This window comes from Paramormyrops kingsleyae, chromosome 16, assembly GCF_048594095.1.
Source record: "Paramormyrops kingsleyae isolate MSU_618 chromosome 16, PKINGS_0.4, whole genome shotgun sequence".
Taxonomy (NCBI): Eukaryota; Metazoa; Chordata; class Actinopteri; order Osteoglossiformes; family Mormyridae; genus Paramormyrops; species Paramormyrops kingsleyae.
The window spans coordinates 349,563-375,611 of NC_132812.1; the positions used below are offsets into that span (position 1 = coordinate 349,563).

Genomic DNA, 26,049 nt, shown 5'->3' on the forward strand with positions numbered 1-26,049 from the left:
CAGATCAAATTGTGACGTACACGGAAAACCAGTGTGCGCATGCGTCCGTAGATCGGGCCAGGTCCAGGCATAGATGGGCCCAGGACCGCAGTTCGGCGTGTTACGGGCCATAGATACAAGACATCTGGCAGCCACACCGTGACCACAGGACCCGGGGACAAGTGCATTGTGGGATAGCTAAATCTAATTTTCTCCGATGACTGCTGGGAGTTTGGAGGATTTTGCCATTCCTTTTCCAGTGTCATGGCGACTAACATCGAACAGATATTTCGAGATTTTGTAATGAATAAAATAAGAGAAATTGAAGGCGAAGGTCTGCATACCGGGTAAATATATTTATAGAAGCTGTCTATAGGTGCAGAATTGTTAGCTCATGCTCGTTAAATTGGGGAAACCGATTATCATGACTCTAAGCGTCTTAAACTACTCCTGGTGTCATAAAAGGCCTACCTTTTTTTTTTTTTTTTGTGCTGCTAGCTTTCATATTCTGCAGTTTTGCGTTATTACGTAATGGGTGTAAGGCAGTCTTGTTGGCCAACATGCGACGCGTTCCGAATAGGTTGCATTCATGTGCTTCAATTGCGATTTCGCCTATTATCTAATGCCAAATGATGGTTCCTGTATTTGCAGCCATCTGGCCGTTCTTGCGAGTTTCTCTGCGTATGTTAAAAAACTGTATATTTGCCGGCTGTGTAGTTGTGTCGACTTGTGGGGTTATATATTACTAACACAATGAAGAGCCTACTGGATCGCACTATTGTAACTTTTTATTTTTATTTTTGGAATTGCATTCCACGGTGACTGTAGTCGCGCTGTGCAAAAATAAATTCTCTGCTGGTCTCGTACCGCCCGATCTAGGCACTTGTATAGTTGCTATCTCTTTAATTTCACAGAGATCTACTTTGTTGATCGGGAACTTATACGTATGATTAATCAATTTTAAATGCTTGATTATTAATTTACATATACTTTATTTGTAGCAGGGCTTTGCCATCTTGGAACTGCCTAGAGTCAATTTGTATATTGTATAAAATGACTTCTATCTCCAAGTATCATGTGGTCAAATATTAGCACTTGGGGCATTTCTAGTTTTGATCTGTTTCATGTGGGCCTCCTACGACGGAGTTTTAGTGCCACTATTAATAAAAATAAAAATATAAACCCTCAAGAATAAAGTCGGATCTCAAGATTAAAGTTGTAATTTGCCAGAATAAAATCATATTAATTTGAGAATAAGGCGAAATTAAAGTCAAAGTTACGAGGAAAAAAAGTCATACCTTTTGAGAATAAAGTCGTAATTTGCTAAAGTCACAATAATTAGAGAATAAAGTCATAAAGTTACGACAAAAAAACCTGTAATGTTTCAAGAATAGTCATTCAAAACTATGCGAAAAGGTTAAGAATCATTTAAGTGGGTTTGAGACCGCGGTTAAGCCTCATGTTCGATATTCAGTTTTCTGGCTTTAATAACTTTTAACGGAAGATGGGGCGTTTTTAATGACAGAATTGTAATGTCCAGTACACAGACAACGATGCACACCGAATATTTTTGCGCTTCAAACCATTTCGTGATTTGTGCACAATTGTGTTATAGCTAACATCATTTCAGCTGTAATGACATGGTGGTTTAGCATTTTGGGCTCGTGGAGACTGTTGCACACCCATTTGTTTCCCAGTTTGCTTTAGATACGAATTTTAATTAATTATCCATTGTCCATATAATGTGCAATGGGACAATACATGAATGGCTTAATAGCTTCAAAACTAGACAAGGCAGGCACATCTAGTGAAGTGCACTTTGATCAGTGGACTACAGGGAACAATGTACACCCCTTGGATTTTCAGGATCTCTCTCTCTCCCCCTCCCTCTGTCTCTCATATAGGGGGAGAGACAGCACCTCAGTTTAAATTTTAGTAATTTTATTCCTAGGGATAGACTGAAGTTGTAGTGCACATTATGTACTTGAAATGGGTAAGACAAGTTCCAGGTATTATTAATAAGTCATCTAAAGGCAACATACTGGATTATGTTTCCATGCATGAATTCCATCAAAGAGGAAAAATCATTACTTTAGCTGTAATATTAATGTTAATGTTTTAAAACAAGAATGGAAAATCTATTGTTTTTTAGAATAGATTGGAATGACTGTATTGTCATTGCACATTTTCTTACACAACAAAATTTCAGAACGGTCCCTAGGATGCTCGTATATCTAGTCATTACGACGACAACAAAAAATACACACATTAAAAAAATATTTACTGTGTAAATATAAATAGATGTGCATTGTTTTGGCAAGTTATTGCACTGTAATCATAGTAATTCCGTATTTCATATTTTCATAATATTGCACAGTTGTTTTGTATTGCACAGCTTTCCAAGTATTGCACAGTTATTGAACCAAATGTGTCTTGTTAGTTTTAATCTGACTGGAGTTCAATTCAGTGATGGCTCTGAGGGAAAAAAAAACTGTTTTTGAGCCTGTTCGTGCGAGTCTTTAGGATCTTGTAATGCTTCCCTGATGGCAGCAGGGAGAAGAGGTAATGGCAAGGTGAGTTGTGTCACTCAGGATGTTGCTGACTCTGCGGAGGCAGCGTGTCTTGAAGATGTCCTCCCGTGAGGGCAGAGGAAGTCCTATGATCTTTTGGGCTGTGTCGATGACACTCTTGCTTGCCTGTCCACTGTTGTGCTGTGGACAGCTCAGCAACCAGGTTGGTCTTCCTGAGTGTTCTTAGGAAGTATAGCTGCTGTTGAGCCTTCTTGACAAGAGCAGTGGAGTTGGTTGTCCATGTGAGGTTGTCAGTGATGTGGCTGCCCAGGAACTTCTAGCTGGAAACCCTTTCCCCTTCCTGTCCTCTGATGTTAAGAGGAGAAAGGTTCTTTTGTCTCCTGAAGTCTAGAATGCTTTTTTTTTTGACAGGTTGGTTGGTTGTGCTCCACTCTACCAGTTTGTAGACTTCATCTCTGAATGCTTTATCATCCCTGCCTGAGATCAGCCCCACCATTCTTTTGTCATTGCACAAATACAATATTAAAATTTGCCAATGTGTGGCGACAGTTGTATGTGTAGTAGGAGTGTAGAAGTTAGGGTGACCACCTAATCCATGTCAGGAGGGACACTATGAGCTACAACAGGATTTGTAAACTACCATTTTATACATTTCAATTAAAAGGACCAGGATTTCACTTAAGCACTGGGTTCTTGCCGTATGCTGATTGGTCAGTCTCCTATAATCATGCATATGTGTCAGTAATGTTAATGCGAAACAGCTGGATGAGTCTTTCAATCTAGGAACTAACCAAACATTTTAGCAGAGCACAGAATCTTTTCAGCTTTAAAGTAGTTCGTAAAAGCTGAAGTAGCTCATAGTGTCCCTCCTGAGTCTACAAAGCATTAAATGAGATATTTGTATCAATACGTTGGCTGCCACTAATGACTATTTTTCTATGGATTAATCTATTGAGTATATTACCAATTGGTCGATTAATCCTAAATGGTTAATTTTCCTCCAGAAAATCAACTTGACCATTTAAGTTAATTTTATTTCAACAGCAACAAACTTATGTCATTACTGGGCTTTAGATAATGGACGACGGCTTTTTGAAACTATTTGGACATTATTTTTGCCCACGATTCAATAAGCAGATTGTCTGCCTAAAATAGTAATGAGATGCGTATTGTGATGCGCAAAAGTTAGCAGTCTATATTAGGGATGCTCATTTCGATTAATTTTCCCAACCGACAACCGCCGTTCGTTAACCGAACATTAACCGTTAACTGATTAGATTAGAATATTAAATTCCTCTGGGGTCGGCGGTCCCGCCGGCGGGATCTGACAGAAATTTCGCCAAACCATTTAAATAACTTTGCGAGGTTTTATCATATACACATTTAAAAAACACCCTCAGAAACCTTGGACGGTCTACTTTTCAAATATATATATATAGGTAGAAACTAAATATATTTTTATAGCTTTGTGATACGAATAGAAAGAACAAGAGTGACTGACTTAAGCGTCTGCGTTTCGAAGCAGCTCTGATCGCCTTCCCACTTGCAAATTGCGCTATTCGCATGATGATAACATGATAATCCGACAGTTAGTATTGGATAAAGAAATATGTGAAGATGCCCATTGTAACCGAAATAAAACAAGAGCACATATCTGGGTAGTGTTTACACCGATCGGCTACAATATAGCACACGGATACGTCTCTGCCGCTGAAGCTTTGCGCCAATGTTTCCATTTTCAGCAGCAAAGCTCGTACCTGTGTTCATGGCTCAGTGGGCTAAGCCTGTGTGCCTGTAATCACAGTCGCCGATTCAAACCCAGTGTATTTAGAACGTGAAAAGCGATCTTCAGCTGAGATGCCACAAAACTTCATACTACTACTAATAATTAAAATATATATTAAAACATTTTAAACCGTTTAACTGATAATTAATTTTGACCGAATATTACTATTTCGGTTAACGGTTAAACGGTCAAAAGGAGCATCCCTAGCTATATAAATTTTACGTATCCTTATGCTTATTAAATTTGGTTAGTGGAGCATACAATATGCCTCTTTTGGTAAATCGTGGAAGCGATAAGCACTGAAGTGGTGAAGAAACAGACAGCTCAGCAGCGATAATAAGAAGAGATCCTGTGGTTAAACAAGGTAAAAGACAGTGGTCTGGCAATACTTTTTGCAGATTAGTCTGTTATGTTTTTTTGTGTAAATATAGTTTTCATTTTTATTTTAGTTCACAAATAATTTTCTTTTATTTAGTGTCCATTTTTTCAGTTTTAGCTTCCAACACTAGATAACAACACTAGTTCCAACAGGCCCAACATGCACAAACACACACACACCAGCACCATCAATCAATGTAGATTAAGCTCAGACATTTTCGCAAACACTTATTCAATGGAAATTGTAAGGTAGCAGGCAGAAAATCTATAGCTTTAATAATGAGTGTGTTTAGTAGCTAGAAGGACAAAACATGTTTAAAAGCCTTTTGCCTTTTCTGGCAGTCCATCATCCAGAATAGTGCCTGTGCCTTTCCTCTTCAGGTGATTGTGCATAGCACTACTGCTGCGGTATACCATCAAAACTTTACATAGCGTAAAACCACCTATTTGTTTTAATTACGTAGAGATATTCAAAGGAAAACATTTGTTAAAATGCATCGAAGCCTTCTAGAAACACTGCCTGGCCAAAAAAAAAGTTGTCATTTAAATTTGTATCAGCAAATACTTAAGAGCCAATGACTGGATTATTATTACAGCTCAGCAACGTTGTACAGCAATAAAGTAAAGTCAGCCGAGTACCTGAATCTACTGAATGGCCAGGACAACACATGGGCAGGACAAGAATGCCAAGAATCATTGGATTTGAATTGTCATAGAGTTGTTCAGGGGGCATGAGGAATCATTTTCACGTATGACTTGGTCATACGTGATAAAGGAGGCTTTATGGAGTGGTTCAAATCACTTGTCAATACAGGATTTCGGTGAGAAATGAATGCAAATCTGGATGAAAATAAAGGGTGAGATGTTGCATAAGCTTATGGAAACAAAGCCATGACAAATGTGCACCATAATTAAAGCTAAAGGCGGTCCAATGAAAAATTCAAATGATGATAATAATAATAATAATAATTGATACTTTATTGATCCCTGTGGGGAAATTGTTTTTACGCCTCCCTCAACTTGCTCTTTGCAGAATAAGTTGTCCGCGAAGGGCCAACTAACTATAAGTTGTCCGTTAAGGGCCTTGCTCAAGGACCCACAGACGTGCTGAGGCTGGGTTTGAACTGATGACTTTGTGATTACAGGTACACAGTCTTAGCCCACTGAGCCACACGTTGCCCCCAAAATGACATTTTTTTTGGCCAGGCAGTGTATTAAAATAATAATAAAAAAAGTTGCATCGATTTAATATATTGATGTCATCAATATATGACGTCATTGACTACGTGGATTAGTGGCAGCCCTAATCAATACATTTTAATTAACATGGCAAAATATCTGCAGTGTTGTTGTGGCACTGTTTGAGTATGCTAAGTATATGAAAATATATTGATCATGTTGCTCAAACAAAAGCTATGCTACTAAAAGAAATCCATGGCTAACATGATTCGCACAAACATGAACAAAAATAAATTATGCAGTCTACAGCTACTCACTGAATGTCGATGATTTGAATATGAAGTCAAAGGCCCGTGAGTGGACTGTGATTCTTAGAAGCGTTTTTTTTTTGTGTCAAACAATATGCATTACAATCAAAGGAACAAACCAATAGAAGGATACAAAAGGGATGACATTTCAGTGAAGTACGGTTGCAGCAGTAGCGGTTTTATGGCATACCATGGTGTTAAGGAATATAAAACACTTGATTATGAAAGCAATATTGACCCAGATAGTAATCTACTAAATAGAATCAATGATACCTGTAAATATTATACAGATGAACAATTTAAGTGTTCTGTAGATCTAGATAATTTTTCACTCATTCACTTTAATTGTAGGAGTCTTTATGCAAATTTTGATAAGATTAATGACTATTTGAAAGCATTTAAAAGTTACTTTCAAGTTATTGCATTATCTGAAACATGGCTAAACAAAGAAAAGGGTATAGACTTTGATATGGAAGGGTATGATTCATTCTATACAAACTGAGTAAAGAAAAAAGGTGGAGGGGTTGCACTGTATGTCAAAAGTTCCTTGAAATGTAAAATATTGGAGTCCATCTCGGTAGCTTTGGAAGATGTGATGGAATGTGTAGCTGTTGAAATTGAGATGGAAAAAGCAAGAAATATTATAATAATTTGTATATATAGAACACCTGGTTCTAATATTGCATATTTTAAAGAAAGAGTTGAAAATCTCATAGATGGGTTAAATGACAAAAAAACCTGGTTATTATGTGGAGATTTCAATATTGATTTACTTAACCAAGGAAAACACAAAATGACAACAGATTTCATGGATGCAATGTCCAGTAGGAGTTTATACGTTATCACTTAGCCAACCAGAGTCACCAGTACTTGTGCTACATTAATTGACAATATCTATACAAATGAAATTGATAAGGCTATTAATAGTGGTCTCCTAATATGTGATATAAGTGATCATTTACCAATATTCATAATACATCAAAGTCAATTTAAAAAAAAAAAATTAAGGCTGTTGATCAGATAAAGCAAATCGGAATACGGTCAGAGGAAAAGATAACGAATTTCTGTAATGATTTAGTAAAGGAGAATTGGAGTGGGGTTTATGTGAAAGATGTGAATTTGGCATATGATACGTTTGTAAAGATATATAAATCCTTATATGATAAGAATTGCCCTATACAGGTATGTAGAAAAAAGAAAAATGTTAATATAGAACCTTGGTTAACTAAGGGACTATTAAAATCCTGTAAGAAGAAAAATAAATTATACAGAGATTTTGTTAGATATCTAACTAAATCTACAGAAATAAAGTACAAGTTATTTATTTTGTATATTAATGACATTTGTGATGTGTAAAAAAAATTACAGTTAATATTGTTTGCCGATGATACAACTATATTTTGTTCTGGGGATGATTTAAAAATCATTATAGAAGATATGGTTTGTGAGATGTCTAAACTTAAGGAGTGGTTCAATGACTATAAATTATCAATAAATTGGAAGAAAACTAAATTTATAATTTTTGGACACAGAAAAATAGACAATTCAATCACATTGTCCATAGATGATATATTGGTTGAAAGAGTATATGAAGTAAAATTCTTAGGGGTTGTCTTGGATCACAAGCTAAATTGGAAATCTCACTTAAAATATACACTCACCTAAAGGATTATTAGGAACACCATACTAATACGGTGTTTGACCCCCTTTCGCCTTCAGAACTGCCTTAATTCTACGTGGCATTGATTCAACAAGGTGCTGAAAGCATTCTTTAGAAATGTTGGCCCATATTGATAGGATAGCATCTTGCAGTTGATGGAGATTTGTGGGATGCACATCCAGGGCACGAAGCTCCCGCTCCACCACATCCCAAAGATGCTCTATTGGGTTGAGATCTGGTGACTGTGGGGGCCATTATCTGGTTAATTTAAAAACTTTGCTAATTATGTTTAAAGCTAAAAAGATGTTATTGCCAATGAAATTACAGAAGTTTTTTGTTTTGATCCCTAATTATGAAACTAATAGAAGAAAGTCTGAGTTTAAAAGGATAATTGCACGAACAACATTAAAGCAGATGTGTGTTTCAGTGCAAGGAGTAAAACTATGGAATAACCTGGATGATGATTTGAGAAAATGTCCGACAATTGGTCAATTTAAGAAACTTTATAAAGAAAACATTATAAAATCTTATGAGTTGAGTTAATACTGAAGGATGTTTAATTGTAATAATACTTGCAAATAAATAAAAAGAAATGAAAATGAAATAAGAAAAGGAAATAAGATGATGTATGTTTGTAAGGCCATGTAGTAAATTACTTTGTATTTCATAGAAGGGGGCAGGTTATATAAGATTGTTCTTCTTCCTCCCCCTTTTTCACTTGACTGTTTATATTTCATGTTTGTTTGTGAAGTAATAATGAATGAAAAGATGCCAAGTGAAATAAACCTATTGAATTGAATTGGGGAAAAAAACTGGTTATTATACCATGTAATTTTGCTAATAACTGGTATTGTAAAAAAAAAAATGCAATGGAATCGATATTCTCATCTGTGCATGCGCATCTACTTTCCTTCTTGACTGCCTGTCAGACTCAGCAACTGATGCTGTTGTGCGAAATCTCTTCCATTTTTTGACAAAAGAAATTACAAGAAAAACCCTGTAAAGTGAAAACTTCCTTGAAAAACTTTTCAAGCTCTGTCAGGTTGCGTGGGGATCGGGTGTGACCTTTTCAAGTACAGCCACAAAATCTCTCTAGGGTTGAGGTCTGGGCTTTGACTTGGCCACTCCAGAACATCCACCTTGTCGTCTTCAAACCATTTATGTATAGCTTTAGCTGTATGCTTCAGGTCATTGTCTGGCTGGAAAATAAATCTTCTCCCAAGCCATAGTTCTCTTGCAGATGGAATCAAATTGTCCTCCAGGATTTCCCTTTATTTTGCTGCATTCATTTTACCTTCTGCCTTTACAAGCCTTCCAGGGCCTGCTGCCGAGAAGCATCCCCACAGCATGATGCTGCCATCACCATGCTTCGCAGTGGGGGTGGTGTGTTTGTGGTGATGTGCAGTGTTTGATGTCCGTCAAACATAGCGTCTTATCTGATGGCCAAAAAGCTCCACTTTGGTCTCATCAGACCAAAGAACTTTCTTCCACTTGACCATAGATCTCCAACATGCCTTTTGGCAGTTGAGACTTAATGAGTTTTCTTCAACAGTGGCTCTCTCATCACCACTCTCCCATAAAGCTTTGACAGGTGAAGAACAGTTGTAGTATGCACAGGGTCTTCCATCTCAGCTGCTGAAGCTTGTATCTCCTCCTTGCACGGTCACTTAGTTTGTGAGGATGGCCTGATCTAAGCAGATTTACACATGTGCCATATTCATTCCATTTCTTGATTATGGATTTAACTGCAGGGGATGTTCAGTGCCTTAGAATTTCTTTTGTATCCATCCCCTGACTTATACTTTTCAATAACCTTTTTTCTGAGTGTTCTTTTGTCTTCATGCTGTAATGGTAGCCAGGAATACTGATTAACCAGTGAATGGACCCTCCAGACACAAGTGTCCTTATACTACAATCACTTGAGACAGTTACTGCACTCAGGTGATCTCCATTCCACTAATTGTGAGACTACTAGCACCAATTGGCTGAACCTCTGCTGAATTAGGTCATTTTAAAGGGGGTGAATATTTATGCAATCACTTATTTTATGTTACATATTTTTATTTGTCATTTTGTATTTTTTTCGTCAGAAAAGCCAAATTATGTTTATCATGATTGATTTATAAAAGCAATAAAAGGGTAAACATCCAAGGGGGTGAATACTATTTATAGACACTGTAAGTCTTCAGTACAAAATGTATGTTGGAGCACTGAACTTTTAAGTTGTAATTAACCAAAATTTAGAAAGCATACAAGTCTGAAGGCATGTATTTTGTATTGATTAGTTGTTTTAGTTGTTAATTCTGTTCACGTTTAATAAACATCAGCCCTAGCCTTACTGCATTCATTGCGCTCTGCAGGTTTACTTTATTCTTTCTTCAAAGTGTAAAGTACAGTTACTGTATTTCCATACAGCAGACATGACTGCTCCGACACACATGCATTGCTTAAGTTAGCCATCACGTGACCCTCACTTATGTTTACAATATGAGTTTCTAATGCTACAAGCATTTTCAGAGTTTTTCAGGCTAGACCTATCTCTGATGGAAAATCAGACCAGTTTGTTACTCCCCTGCCCCCAATATCCAATCCAACATTTTGTGCTGGTATTGGCCAGATATCGATAGTGGGTATCAGATCGGTACCATCTCTAGTGTATACCACTGAGCCCATATCCTTAATAATTATACTCTGTGACAAAAGTTAAGCACCCAGACGGAGTGGTGGAAATTAAATGAATCTGCAGGTGGTGAAAGGTCATGTGACTGTATCGCAATGATTATAATCTCAGATCAAATGGACATCAGAGTTGGCTGTATGGGCACTCTGCTGGTCCCATGTCAGAAGGGTATGGCAACCCCCTGGGCCTGGATATATGCAGTGATGCAGTGCGGAAGGGAGTCCTACAGCCGTTGTATCCTCTCCTGTGGCAAATGGACCCATGAGATCCTGCAGATTGGCCCTGGGTCTGAGTTGATGTCCAAGCTTCATGTTCAGTAGACATTGCGGATGCAGGATGTCGCTGTCATAGCGCTGTGCCGTCAGGGTCTTCTGAATCCTTGCCAGAGATGACCTGAAGTCAGATGGCAGGCGCAGATGTTATGGGGTTCTGTAATGCTTGACGCAGAATACAATGATCCTCCCTTGATGTGGTCTGTCTTGGGCGACCAGAAACTTCACAACGTGTGGGTGCCCTCGCGTGCCCACTGGTTCCAGCATTGGGCGACTGTGACATCTGCATGCCCCACATGCCGAGCAATTGCATTATACCACCATTGGGGCTCATGCAAACCCACAAATGTGACTCCTATCAAACTCCAAGTGCTGGTAATTCTGTCTAATGTGTCTAAGAGGCATCCACTGTGTCTGACTAGATATGCCAGCTCCTTCCAAATCGAGTCATTTCCATACCCATTGTATGGTTTGCATTTGTACCAAATTACATCCAAATCGGACCATTGTTTCCAGGTGCTTAACTTTTTTTTTTTTTGTCACTGAGTATATATTGTAGTTGCCACCTGTCCCACAAAATCGTTCCATACTGAAAAATAAAATACTGTCTTCCATTTTGAACCAGTACAGGATCCAGGGGTGGGAGGTGGCGTCCCATATTGCTTCAGATTGAGAATGAAACACGAGGCCTAATTGCTGGTGTCTGATTGTAAGCACTTGCATTCTGTATGTTCTACTTGATGCCAATGCTTCAAATAGGGAATAAGTTCTTAGTATTTTCAGTTTTAGGTGCCACAAGATTTTGGCAATACACATCACCATTCTATTGCATTTCAGACTTTACATTGCCAAAGTAACTACACACCACTGAAGTGTTTTACTTTGTCTATTCACTATACACTCCTTATACTCCTTACTTAACAACATATCTGTTTAACAACCGTACAGACTTATGACTTGCTCTCTGACCACTCAGTATTGCACGCTGTACGAGAACTTAGATCATGGAAAGGTTAGTGTGACATCTCAACATAAAGTGTTTCAGCTTGCATCACCCTTTTTTAGTTTCATTCCCGCAGTCACTCAGTATTCACTACACTAGCATTCACAATCTCTAGAACTACATTTTTCATCTATAAATTTGTACTTGATTCTGTTAATTATATTATACAGTACACTACTGTATAGTATCATTTATAAACAGGGATGCGGATAACTGGTACACAAGTATGCATTCACCTTTAAAATGAGCGTGGCCCGTAACCCCCAGCTCCCAGGTTGCTACTACAGGGTCCTGCTACAGGTGGCTGCCCTTCACGGACAACTTACTCCACAAAGAACAAGTTGAGGGAAGCGTAAAGACAATTTCCCCTCAGGGATCAATAAAGTATCAGTTATTTTTATTATTATTAAAAGTGACACATGCGGCAATCAGTTGTAACAGAGCAAATGTGTACTTATATACTCAAATGTTATAAATGGTGCAAAGGTGACTTTAAAACAATACCTAAAGATGGTTAACACAAACCCACTGTCAGTACAGTATGCTTGAAATATCTGTAAGGGACGGATCCTCACTTATCGTCCATTTTGCTTAATGACCTAATCAAAGGAATGGAGCTCTGTTGTTAAGTAAGGTGTGTCTGTACTCCTTTTTTACAATAATATGTTGCAGCAGCTGACCTGTCCTTTCTTCATGAACACCTGAAATTTCCTCTGAGTAAGCCCTAATCTCTGTCATGACTAGAATAGTAGCATGCAATATGTTCTGCTAACAAACTGTGCATTTGTTGGACATAGGTTGTCCATTCATAAAAGACTGCTGTAAGATCAGCTGCATTTTGTATGTTTCTGTGAAGTGATGGGCTTGATTTGTGTTATCCAGTAGTGTTCCTTATCAATTTTCAACGTTTCTCGATTTTATTTAAAATTTAGCTGACGATAATTTTATGTCATACAGCAGTCACTATTGCTCAAACACAATTACCCTTTTTTTAAAAACATTGGTTAAAATGGAGCATAACTGATGAAGGTCCAAATAAACAGCGATAGACTTATGTAGAAATTTTACATTAAATGTGGATGAAAAGTCAGACATTCCAAAGACTGTCTGGTTTGATAGCCATAAATAAGTTTTTTGCACTTCAGCATCTTAGAGTATACTAAACTCTGTCATTACTTTTCTTTTAATCATTTTGCTTAATTTACATTGTCTCAAGATAATCACTGCTAAAATAAAGTTGACGCCACATCATCTTAGATAATACATAATATACTACATAATACTAAATAAATAAATAAATCACAGGGCCCTGATGGCATCTTACCTATAGTGTTAAAAGAGATGTATTTGCCGACCCTTAACTTTACTGTTTCAAAAATCCTTATCTGAAGGTGTGGTACCTTCTGATTGGAAGCATGCCAACATAACGCCCATTTTCAAAAAAGGGAATAGAAGTAATTTGTCAAACTATAGCCCAATCATTATAACTTTGAGGGATAGCCAGCATGGATTTAGGAGAGGTAGATCCTGTTTAACAAATCTGTTGGAGTTTTTTGAGGAAGCTACTCAGGAAGTTGATGATAAGAAGGCCTATGATGTCATCTACTTAGATTTTCAAAAGGCTTTTGATGTTGTCCCCCACAAGAGGCTCTTACTTAAACTCAAAACGACAGGTATTTTAGGGACTGTAGTGACCTGGATTGATAACTGGTTAACAGATAGGAAGCAGCGAGTAGTTATAAGAGGCACAATGTCACAGTGGGCCTGCATTCATAGTGGGGTACCGCAGGGTTCAATTTTAGGACCACTATTGTTCCTAATTTACATAAATGATATAGACACCAATATATACAGTAAACTGGTGAAATTTTCAGATGACACCAAGGTGGGTGGTGTAGCAGATACTGAACTAGCGGCTCAGCAGCTACAGCGGGATCTTGATTTAATTAGTGACTGGGCCGACACCTGGCAGAAGAAATTTAACATAGACAAATGTAAGGTACTCCATGTAGGGAGCAGAAATATAAAGTACAGGTATTTTATGGGACCTACTGAAATAAAGGTAGCTGATTATGAGATAGACCTTGGTGTGTATGTTGATGCTTCCATGTCTCATTCTCGCCAGTGTGGGGAAGCAATAAAAAAGGCCTATAGGATGTTGGGGTATATCTCCAGGTGTGTGGAGTTTAAGTCAAGGGAGGTAATGCTAAGATTATACGATTCCTTGGTGAGACCTCACCTAGAATATTGTGTGCAGGTTTGGTCACCATATCTTAAAAAGGACATTGCAGCCTTAGAAAAGGTGCAGCGTAGGGCCACAAGAATGATTCCTGGTCTTAGAGGAATGTCATACGAGGAAAGGTTAGTTGAGCTAAATCTGTTCAGCCTCAAGCAAAGGAGACTGAGGGGCGACATGATCCAGGTCTATAAGATTCTAACAGGTTTGGATGCTGTTCAACCAAATAGTTACTTCAGCATTAGTTCAAATACAAGAACTCGTGGCCATAGGTGGAAATTAGCGGGAGAACATTTCAAACTGGATTTAAGGAAGCACTTCTTTAGACAGCGTGTAGTAGGGCTGGGCGATATGACTGAAAACTGTATCACGATATGAGTGTTTCATATCGGTCGATATCGATAATTATTGACATTTTTTATGACCCATTTAAAATAAAGACCAGGAGAAAAATATATTACATTTAAACATTTTTATTTTAAACATGTCAACAACCATGGAAAATAAAGTGTTTTTAAAATATGTGCAGTGTTTTGTAAACATAAATAAAACTGACGTAGACTGAGATACATCTGTAATATAAAAAAACAAACCTGATACAGTACAGTAACATTGTTTGAAATATAAAACCTGCAGAAATATGAAAAAGTAACTCTTCAAGTTATTCTTACTCTAATCATACTTGAAGTTGAACTATTCAAGTATATTTTCAGTCCAGGTTTTGTGCTAGGAAAAGACACACATGCAAACACTAACGAGGAAGACGCGATACGTAGGGAGCCGGAACCCGGAAGTGCGCCGTAAACACAGAGAGGAAAGAGAGAAGGGGAAACAAAGACACGGCAGATTCGAAACGGAACACGGGATACGCGAAAAACCGGACATTATGACACATACAAACCGAAAGGATACAGACCTATAACTTAATATTCAGGAGACGGGGGGCGAGCGGCGTTAGGGAAGGGCGAGGCGACCGTCACAGTGATTCACAAAAAACCGGCAGAACTTCCATAAAGCAGTTGTTTTGCTGTGCTACGACCATTTATGACAGCTGCGTTTCCGGTGTTCCGGGCAATTCAGTTTCCCTATGTTTCCCCTGTCGCGCGCTGATTTGTACACGGTTTTGCTGTTGTTTTCATGTCTTTTTATGAAGCTCTTGAGGTAAACAAGCCACATATTTTAAAACATCACATGTTTTTTGTTTTTACTGATAATAAATGAAAGTATTTAATGGATAGAGATATTTCTTGATGAAAACGGTATAGTAGCCTATTGCTTATAAGACTATATTATGCGTGACGAACTACTGTATTCGCATGTAATAATGTACCTGAGTGATTTTCAGACATCCCACATACATATTTGCCTAAATATTAGGAGAAACATTATTTCCTGACATCCAGGATATTTGGTGTTAAAACAGGTATACAGCAACTCTGGGCCTCGGTACTAATAAGAATACAGTATTCACATGTAATAATGTACTTGAGTGATTTTCAGATATTTCACATACCTCTTTGCTTTAATATTAGGGGAAACATTATTTCCCGATAGACAGGGGAAACATAGGGAAAACGAATTGCCCGGAACACCGGCACGGATCCAAACTAGCTTCGCAACGTCTGTTTTCTTCCGACGAAGAATAAAAAATATCGAACGTTTTATCGAACACATTTTTTATTGATATCGATCACGTGTCTATCGCGATACATATCGTAATCGTTTTATCGCCCAGCCCTAGCGTGTAGTCAGAGTATGGAATAGTCTTCCTGATAACATAGTGCAAGCTGAATCCTTGGGTTCCTTTAAATCAGAGCTGGATAAGATTTTAACAACTCTGAGCTATTAGTTAATTTCTCCCCAAGTGAGCTCGATGAGCCGAATGGCCTCCTCTCGTTTGTATAGTTCTTATGTTCTTATAACCATATAATAGTTTTCTTGTAAAAATATTGTGTGGATTGATAATAGCTAAATGAAACTAGATATGGTTCACATTGTAATATTTGAAATTTTTGCAATATATATTCCAATATAATTTAAACAAAAAAAGATTACATTTGCCCTAAATGAACTTCACCCAAATATTATTTAGGTATCTTAAGTTGGTGATTTTGCCGCCAGTTGTAACAGACACAAAGTTGTGCCGACAAATCACTTGTTTTTACTCAGCATTGTTTCTGTGGCATTCAGAATGTTTCCATACCGCAGTGTCCATCCCTGGAACATGCACGCTAGGACCCTCTTTGTTTACATTGTGTTGTGTGTTGCAGAGTGACCACCGAGGGACATTCAAACGGCAGTGTGCAGTATTCTGTGGAGAGAACAGGCTTTGGAAAAGAGGTTGCATTGGTAATGGAGAATCGCGGTGATGTATATGAACACCCATGTTCTGCTGAAGTGGTAAAATGTGCTGAAAATGCACAGACAGGTGAGTTATCTGGATTTTTAGTTATGGGCACAGGCAAATGACCTCTTCAATTTCTTTAAAAATGCTTTGTATTCATAAGGATATCAGTGTTGTTCTTTCTCAATTAATTGTTAAGAGCAAGAAATGCCTAATTTATGAGACTGTTAGGTACTCCTCTAGGTAATTATATTTGAAAGGCTCTCATTCTCTGAATCTTTTTTTGGTGGGGAATATACAGCGGCCTGGCAATGAGACATTTAGTCTGGTAGCTGACATGATCCATATTGATAAGAACTAGCTGACTTCACAGAGAAAACAGTCACTTTGTTTGTGGCCGTCAACAAGGACTTACTGATATGTGGTACTTTAAAATTTACTGGGTTAACTAAAGTGATTCTCAGAGCTTGAACTGGAAGTGGAATTCTTACATCTTTTAGATTGCCTGTCTAGCAAAATGTACAGCTAATTTTTATCAAAGGCTAAAGAATTTTTCATGTATCCTGCTTCTAAACCGTTACACTACCTACAAATTCAAATATAGTATTTTATAGCTAACACAAGCTGGCTTCACAGAGAACACAGCCAGTGTGGACATGGCTCTCAGCAAGGAGGGCAGCATGACGCCCCACAAGAAGAACAAAAAGCACAAGCGACACAAAAGCAGGAAGAAGAAGAAGCACAAGGAGGAGAGAGAGGGTACCTCTGAATCTGGGCTGGAGTCTGGTGCAGAGTGTCACGCTCGGTAAAGTGCTTACCTGAGGGAGAATGCAGCTGGGCCATATTGCATGGGGGATTGTAATTCAGCTGGGTCACAGTTCATGTGGAATCATATTGCAGCTGGGTGCTGCAGTATAGCAGGATCGTAATGCAGTTGGAATCTCTGGAGTTTTGCTGGTTGACTGCTGCTGTTCTTTAGCTGTTACTTGAAGCTTTCGGTCCTTTATAATCCATGATTTTTCAGTGTGCAAATACTTATACCTGTATCCAATCAATCAATCAATCAATCAGAATCCTAAAAAGCTCGAGTTCTGATCGAATTTTCCCCATAAAAAATAATGGAAAAACAAATAATTGGTTCCCGACCCAAAAAAATTACACCTAAATATGTTTTTTTTTTTTTTTTTTTTTTTTTTTTTTAGCATTTAAACACAAAATGAACCGGATAAAACAAGAAGAGCATATACTGTACTAAACACATCTAAGTACATTTATCTAAACAGTAATTTGTAAAGTAAGAAAATAAATGTATCCAAACAATGTGTCCTGCCCCAGGGTGCGTTTCTCGAACAACGACGGAAGTTAGCATTAACGTTGCATCGTACTATGGTAGTTCAAACTAACCAACATCCGAACAACGACTGTTTCCCGAAACCGTCGTACCACAGTAGTTCGAACCACGTTAGTTAGTTAGGACTTCCATAGTTGGAATTACAGTGGTTCCAGCGCTGATTGGTCAGACTCACGGCAAGTCGTGCGCAACAACTAGCAAAGCACTTTCACAGCCGGTCGCGTACAAACACTCGCGAACTGTGTAAAATATATAATAATCACACACAAACACACACACACATATATATAATTTATTTATCACATAACGGCAATATGAAAATTAGCAATCGCGCAAAAATTATGCGACGCTTCTTGGAGTGATAAACAGAAGAACTTTTAGCTATGACACTGCATTTTTTGAAAGACGCTACATCTGCAATTACGTTGATTGCAGTTCATTGTGTTTCAGTCACACTATGACCACTTACAAATTCCCGGTCCGACATTGTCACTTACAGAATGTTAGTGGCTGACTGGAATGGACAGGTGCGTGTAATATCCAAACATTACAGATGTAATTTCCCGAGTACAAAGGCATGGATTCGTATCTGACCGCTGTAGTGTCATTCTACTCTTCCATTATGGCAATGACAGCTGTCAGTGAATAAAGAGTACTTCATCAAAATGCTGTACTCTTTTCTAAGGCGACTGTTGTCCCTCTTAAGTTATGTGTGTAATGAAGAAACTGCACAACACCCAATGGTCTGCATAGGGCTACAAATACACACATGTATACACATACAAGGGATAATGATTTATTATTATTTTTGGGTTTTATTATTTTCTTTTTATTTTATTAATGTTTTTTTATTAATATTATTTCTTGTTTTTTCCCTATATATGGCGAAGTGTACCATATGGCACACAACATCCTTTACCAAGCAATACACACTAACTGCATATGCCACTACAGGAGTGGGCAATCTTATTTAGAAAGGGCAGGTTTTTTTTGCTGGTTTTTTTGGGATAACAGTTCGATCAGTTGCTCAAATCCAGTTGTGCGAACTCTTCAGTCGATCGGTTCTCTACGTTCTACTCCAAATACGGAGTTGCAGCGAAAAGCTGCATGCCTAACGGCCCTTTCTGGATAAAATTAGTCACCCCTGTGCTAATCAATACTTAGCAGTCTGAGATTTGTCCCTATTGCTTACGACAGACAGCTACCGTACTTATGACCAGAGACCCACACAACAATTACGTTTCAAACTACATTTTCAGACAACTTCACATTATATGTGATCGTAGAGCTAAATTATTCCTTATTAGGTATTAAAGATTATTAAATTTCTTACTTACACGGTGACTATACCCTTATTAAACTGCATTTTCCACCATCGCTGGCGAATTTACATGGAACTACGCTTCTAACTACAGCTTGCAAGCTGTAGTTCGAACTACACAAGTTAACGACAGTGTTTGCAAACGTTCGTTCGAACTATGGTTTCGGGAAACACCTGCGTCGTTTAACAATGCATCGTACTACGTAAGTGTGCAGTATCGTTACTTATGTAGTTTTGAACTATGGTTTCGGGAAACACCCGCGTCGTACTTGCATAGTTCGCACGACAGAAGTTGTTAACGTTGTTAGCAACAATGGTTTTGAGAAACGCACCCCCGATCGTCCACTCCTTCCGCGTGCCATGCCCCCTCGTTAACCCCGTGTGGAATCCTCGTGTGATCAGCTGTTTCTGTTTGTTGTCATTAGTCCTCTGTATTTCGTCCGCGTTTCAATTTGTTTCCCCAGTCCGGTCATTGTATTGTCCGTCTGCGTTTTGCCTGCCTTACCTGTAATTAAACCCCATATTCCCCAATACCCTGACGCCTGCGTCTTTGTCTCCGTTCCATCCCCGCTCGGCACAACAATATTATTATAATTAAATGTATTAATGGTTTATTATTAATATTAAAATAATGAATAAAATCTTTATTTTAAAATGTATTTTATTATATAATAATAATTACTGTTACTGTCTATCTCTGATTGAGCTGTAGAAAGTTTTTGGCCATCCATAACTTGAGCTTTTTAACTGCATTTAGATATCATCTTTTGGCCTTGGGTCAACAGCAGACACGGTGATGTAAAGTTGTTTGTCATAGGCATAGGCTATGGAATCTGATGCTGTGTCTCCTGATGACGTCTCCAAGTGGCAACAAGTAGATATTAAAAAGTATAGGAACTAAAATTGGTCCTAGAGGAAAACCATGGTTCATTTTATACCTTTTAGATGAACATTCAGTAGTACTACTACTGAGCTTATTCTTGTATTCATATTGGACCTGAGGTCATGTACAATCTTGACTAGTGCTGTCTCGGTACTGTGGTTGGTCTGACAATCAGATTGGTATTTTACATAAATATTGTGAGAATTCATAAAATCTAATAGTAGATGTTGTACTTCTGTGGATGCAAAATCTTTTGGAGTATGTCTAAAAGTTTGTAAGTAGAGGAGCGTCTGTATATGCCAATACACACTGTTTGGGAGCATTTCAACTTGAGAACTTGCATAATGCAGGTTCAGTTTTACAGTGATTGCGTTGCAAATTTATTTTCTTTTAACCCTCTGGGGTCTAGGGGTAGGGAACACACTTTCACTGACTGGGGCATGATCACACATTTCTTTAAATATCATAAACTTAATTCATGGCAAATAAATTATTTCTTATATTTTTGTTTTGGTATTACACTCATCTTAATTTTAATGTATATTGTAAATATGTCAGATTTATGTTAAGTTTGTAATTTGACATCAAAGTATAGAAATTGCAAAATGCAGTTTGGAACACATTATACAGTACATAGTAAGCAATGGTGCCAGTTTGTTTTGATCCCAGATATCTGATCACCAAAGTCTTGGGTACATGAAGATGACTAAATGGTGTAGTTGCAGCATTCAGTTGGATAAATAAATAAGAAAAACTCATGATACTATGTGTATGCATGAGCCATTCACACCTGGCCACATCCTCCCCCCCTTTTATGGTGCTGATGGGGATGTTTCGACAGCAGCTAATCTGCTAATCTTTATCGGCAAGTATTCAAAAGGCAGATGTATTTTTACAATTAATACAAATACATGCAGTGAGACAAATTATATAAACACAATATCGAAGAAGTACCAATCTGACAGAACAAACAAAGCTATTCAAATGAAGTAACATTCCTTTAAATCATCATCAAGAAATCTCTGCAATGGAATATCTACAACCAGGTTTATAAACTACCATGCATCATTGCATCATAACTATGTGTCATGATGTACAAACATTTATGAAAAAAAGCTCAGATGCTCTGTATTCCCATTTTCTGCTCCAGGTGCAGCATAATCTTGGACAGATTCAGTTCACGGCCTGGGAAGGTAGAGAACAGAACTGGATCGCGTTTCACTGCTGCATTGTTCATCAAATTACCATGTGAATGCAAATTGAATACGCAGTAATGCAGCTATTTAGAATGCAAATAGCGATCTTCAAGGTGAGGGCAGTACTACACGCCCCCGATGCAGGTAAAATAAAGAAAGGTGACATTTACTATTTTGCCGATTTTAACCTAATTTTAAAAACTTTAAAGTTCCACAGAAGTACAACATCTACTATTAGATTTTATGAATTCTCACAATATTTATGTAAAATACCAATCTGATTGTCAGACCAACCACAGTACCGAGACAGCACTAGTCAAGATTGTACATGACCTCAGGTCCAATATGAATACAAGAATAAGCTCAGTAGTAGTACTACTGAATGTTCATCTAAAAGGTATAAAATGAACCATGGTTTTCCTCTAGGACCAATTTTAGTTCCTATACTTTTTAATATCTACTTGTTGCCACTTGGAGACGTCATCAGGAGACACAGCATCAGATTCCATAGTTATGCCTATGACAAACAACTTTACATCACCGTGTCTGCTGTTGACCCAAGGCCAAAAGATGATATCTAAACTTTAATACTTCCAATAATGGATGTTTTGAAAAGATGACAGATTACGGATTTAGTCAGCATTTTTTCATGATTCTACATAAAGATTTCAGCGAGATATAAACTGAAATAGACGCAAAAAATACGCTGCATTGCTGACGATGCACTCAACCCCAGAGGGTTAATCTCAAGTTGAAATACTCCCAACCTTTGAATAGTTTCTGCCGTTTTCTATCCCTCATCTCTTGCATTTTCATATTACACCATTCCTACTGCAACCTGCTTCTGTCTTGGTGCTTCAGTTAATATCGCTCATGAACTGCTGTTGTCTGAGCATAATAGTAATAAAGCATGTAATCAAGATAGAGAATTTACCTTAAAAATTTTTATGAATAAAACTGAGTAATCATTTCAGCCCTGTGAAAATAGGTAATAGTGTAGTCGTCATGTCTTTATAGCTTGGAGTCGTAATACAGCATCATTTCAGTGCATTTTTGTGTTGTGGTTCTGTCTGCAGTGTGAAGGGTCTGTGTCCTGGCAGAGAGGGAGTGGCAGAAGACGACAGGGCTGCTGTTGTAGGAGTACCAACAGGCAAGGACCTGTCATGCTCTATGTCAATTGAAAGTGGTACATTAAGATTTACTGGGTAAACTAAAGACAAATGGAACATGCACAGAAAGTGGAATCTTTTAGATTGGATGTGTAAAAGTGTATGGCTACTTTTCATCCAGGGCTGTATGTCTTTTCATGTATCCTGCTTCAAAACTATTATATGACATACAAATACAAATATAGTATTTTATAGCCAACATTTGTAGGTATAAGCAGACATATGTTATACATATGTTGAGAAATTTTGTTTGCATTTTACAATTTTTTAGACCAACCCATGGAAGAAATTGATGGCAGACCTAAAAGGCATAAACATGCAACCAAGAAAAAGAAGAAGAAAAAGAAGAAAGATGGGGAGAAGCATGAAAAAAAATCTCCCCCTCGTTCCAGATCAGAGAGCTCATCTGGTTCAGAATCGGTATCAAAGTCTCCTTCAAAGATGCCACCCATATCTTATCCTGTTGTCCCTTTGGAGAAAAATCAGGAAAGCTCATCCTTTGGGAGCACCCCAAAAAAGTCACCAAAAAAGCTTTCAAAGGAAATGACACCTGTCCAGTGTGAAGTGTTTGTTCAAGTCTCTGAGCAGGATTCAGAAGCTGTGGGCATTCATGAAGTGGTTTCTTCTCAGAAAACAGTAGTAGTGGCAACTAATGTAATAGATAATCAAGTGAATATTGCCAAAGTACTAGATTTACCTGATATAGTTCCTAAAGTTGAAAATGCTCACAAGGAAGAAGGTAGGGTGGATTCTTTTGTCCAAAAAGACACAGAAGAGAACAGTGAATCTATGAATAAAGAGAGAGGCCCATGCTGTTCCCAGACCCCAAAGCAAACCATTGACAAATCTGATTCCCGAAGGGTTTGTTCTTCTTCCAGGTCGTCCTCAAGAAGAAGGAGTAGTCCTAGAAAGAGACATTCCAGGTCTCGATCTAGAAGACGCAAATCTCAGACTTCATCTGTCAATAGATCTGAACAAAAATCCAGTCCTTTATCATCCAGGAAGTGGGAACACTCATATTCCAGATTCTGTATGAGATATAGGAGATCTAGGTCAAGATCCAGACATAGCTCGCAATCTCGATCTACTGTACAACGTCGGTCTCATTCAGGGTCTTTTTCTATGTGCAGAAGGTCACGATCAAGATCTAAAAGGTCACAATCTCGGCACAACCAGAGGTCTCGGCCAGCAAGAAGGGCCAGGCACTCTAGATCACGATCTCGCTTATATTATAAAAGATCTCATTCAAGGAAGTCTTGTTCCAGGTCAGTCAGGCGGACCAGGCAAACTCGGTCTAGGTCCATTGTAATCCTTAGGCATTCAAGGTCAAGATCATTATTCAGGAGGAATAGACGCTCAAGGTCAAGATCATTGAGACAAATTTGTTCCAGATCGAGGTCTGCAAGAAGACGTCAGTCTAAATCTCATTCACCACAGAGATCCAGGCATTCTAGGTCAACACCGCGAGCTAGGCAAAGAAGATCTCAAACTTTATCCCCTCGATGCAGTAAGAAGTCAAGGTCACCTATAAGACGTTGTCACTCTAAATCTCCTTGTGGAGGCCAAAAACAGTCAAAGTCTCCCAAAAAGAACAGACAGTCAATGTCAAGATCTCCAACTAAATACAAATCAAAATGTAGATCAATTTCAGGATTTACTCTGTCATGTGAAAAGAGGCCACTACTAACAGAAGAGAAGAAAGTCTCAGGATCTCCTACCAGAGAACTTGGAGACAGTGACATACCCATTACTGAAATTCATGCCTCAGGATGTAATGCTGACAAAAGAGATGAAGAAGATGCAGTATATACAGCCAAAACTGTCCAGTGTATGAATTTAAAGGGATCACATCTAAAAGAAGAAACTCCAGCATATCCCAGTGATCTTAAATTGGAAAATGCTTTTGAAGAATTTTGCACTGATAATGAAAATAAAATAGCATCTTCTGTTGGTTCTTGGAGGCCAGTACCCTTTCTGATGGATAGCAATGCAAAGCCTAAGCCTATTTCTGCAACAGAAAGTCTCGGTGTCTTCACTTCAGCTGCTGTCACACTCACAGAGCTATCTGAAGAATGTAAATGTCCAACGATGGAAAAAACTCCACTTACTCCATCAACTTCTTGGGACTTGTCATATGAGACCTCTAAAGACCATCTTCAGAATAGCAAAATGTCAAGTTTATCCGAAGATGTAGGCAAAGAGTCTGATTTGGGGTGTAGGTCCTACTTTCCACAATGGAATTCTGAACCCACATCTCCTTTGAACAGAAAGAAAAGCCCTTTCAAAGAGGGCCTATCATCAGTGTCACCATCCTCATCAAGAAAAAAACATTCAAAATCAAGATCTCACTCAAAGAGAAAGAAGTCTGTGTCTACTCGGCGGAAGCACTCAAGATCAAATTCGTCTCCTCGAAGGAGGCGTTCACAGTCAATATTAACTAATCGGAGGAAGAAGTCAAAATCCAGGTCTCCTGGAAGGAAAAAGTCCCCCTCTCAATCCTGGGGTCAGAATAAATCTAAATCTCCCAGAAGGGGGAGGAGATCAAGATCTAAGCTGAAGAAATCACGATCAAAGTCTATTTACAGATCCACCAAAAGGAAGCGGTCTAAGTCCAGAACCCCAGTTCAAAAAAAGCACTCAAAGTCTCGCTCACCTAGGAGGAAACACTCCAGGTCTCGGTCAGCAGCTCAGAGAAGATCCAGATCTGCAGATAAAAGGAGACACTCAAAATCTCTCTCCCGAACTAGAAAGAGGAGGATGCGCTCACGATCTGCAAACCGTAGCCACCGTTCCCGGTCTAGAAGGTCTCGCTCCATATCCCGCAGACAGAGAGGTAGTTTTCGCAGTCGCTCATTTGACCGCAGGGACAGATGGAGACGTGAACCTAGCCATTCTCCTGTTGTCATCCTTCGCAAAAAGAGGTCTGCTTCACGGACTTGTCGCAGCACAAGTAAAACTCCTCCACGCCTTACTGAGCTAGGTACGAGCTACTCTCCTCAAAGCCAGGAAATGGCTTGTGGAGCAAGGCTATGAAGCACTGTGTAATTACTGATCAAACTAATTTGCCTACGTACTAGTCATTGTATAAATTTATTATCGACATTTTATCATATTTATATTGAGTATAATAATTAGTAATTATTAGTAATTGTCATGCACCATTTGATTTTTATAGAGGTTATTCTGACTTTTGGGTAATTTTGTACGACCTGAATTAGCCATATTAACAATGTCAATTTACTGTCTTCCTGGCAGACAAAGAGCAGCTTCTGGAAATTGCCAAGGCCAATGCTGCAGCTATGTGTGCCAAGGCTGGCATGCCCATTCCTGAGAGCCTGAGGCCTAAGGCCACCCCCGCTTCAGTTTCTTCCCCCCTGAACCTGCCCCTGCCTTTGAATTTGTCAATGGGAATGCCCCTGGGTATGCCTAACATTAGTATCAATGCAGCAATGGCGACTATGACTGCTGCCACCATGACTGCTGCCCTGACCAACATGAGCACTCTGGCCAACATGCCTAATTTGCTTAACATCACCAACAAACCATCACCCACAGCCAACACTACCAGTATCGAGGAGGTGAAGAGGAAGGTTACGCAGAAGGCTAACAGCATCAGCATCAAGGAATTGACAGAGGTGAGAGGATGGCTTGGCCTACCCCAACCCCAGCAAGGAATCTTTGTAGGACCTTAAGAGCTTAAAGTTAACAAGCATGTTAATAGTTACCAAGCTCTGAAAAATGGCTCTTGATCTCTGTTGTAAGGTTTTTTCTTT

General features: G+C 38.5%; 1 protein-coding gene across 5 annotated transcripts in view; it reads left to right on the top strand.

Moving 5' to 3' along the window:
• The first annotated feature begins 25 nt into the window (after window positions 1-25).
• Window positions 26-26,049, top strand: part of sonb (SON DNA and RNA binding protein b) — a 65,459-nt gene continuing 39,435 nt past the window's right edge. For all 5 annotated transcript variants that reach the window (XR_002837289.2, XR_002837290.2, XM_023804444.2 and 2 more), the window contains exons 1-6: window positions 26-326; window positions 16,283-16,440; window positions 16,993-17,161; window positions 22,184-22,257; window positions 22,548-25,256; window positions 25,532-25,911. Coding sequence is in view for 3 of the 5 variants with exons in the window: in XM_023804444.2 (XP_023660212.2) it covers window positions 244-326; window positions 16,283-16,440; window positions 16,993-17,161; window positions 22,184-22,257; window positions 22,548-25,256; window positions 25,532-25,911 (3,573 nt within the window). In the remaining 2 variants the exon portion in view is untranslated. The remainder of the gene's footprint in view (window positions 327-16,282; window positions 16,441-16,992; window positions 17,162-22,183; window positions 22,258-22,547; window positions 25,257-25,531; window positions 25,912-26,049) is intronic.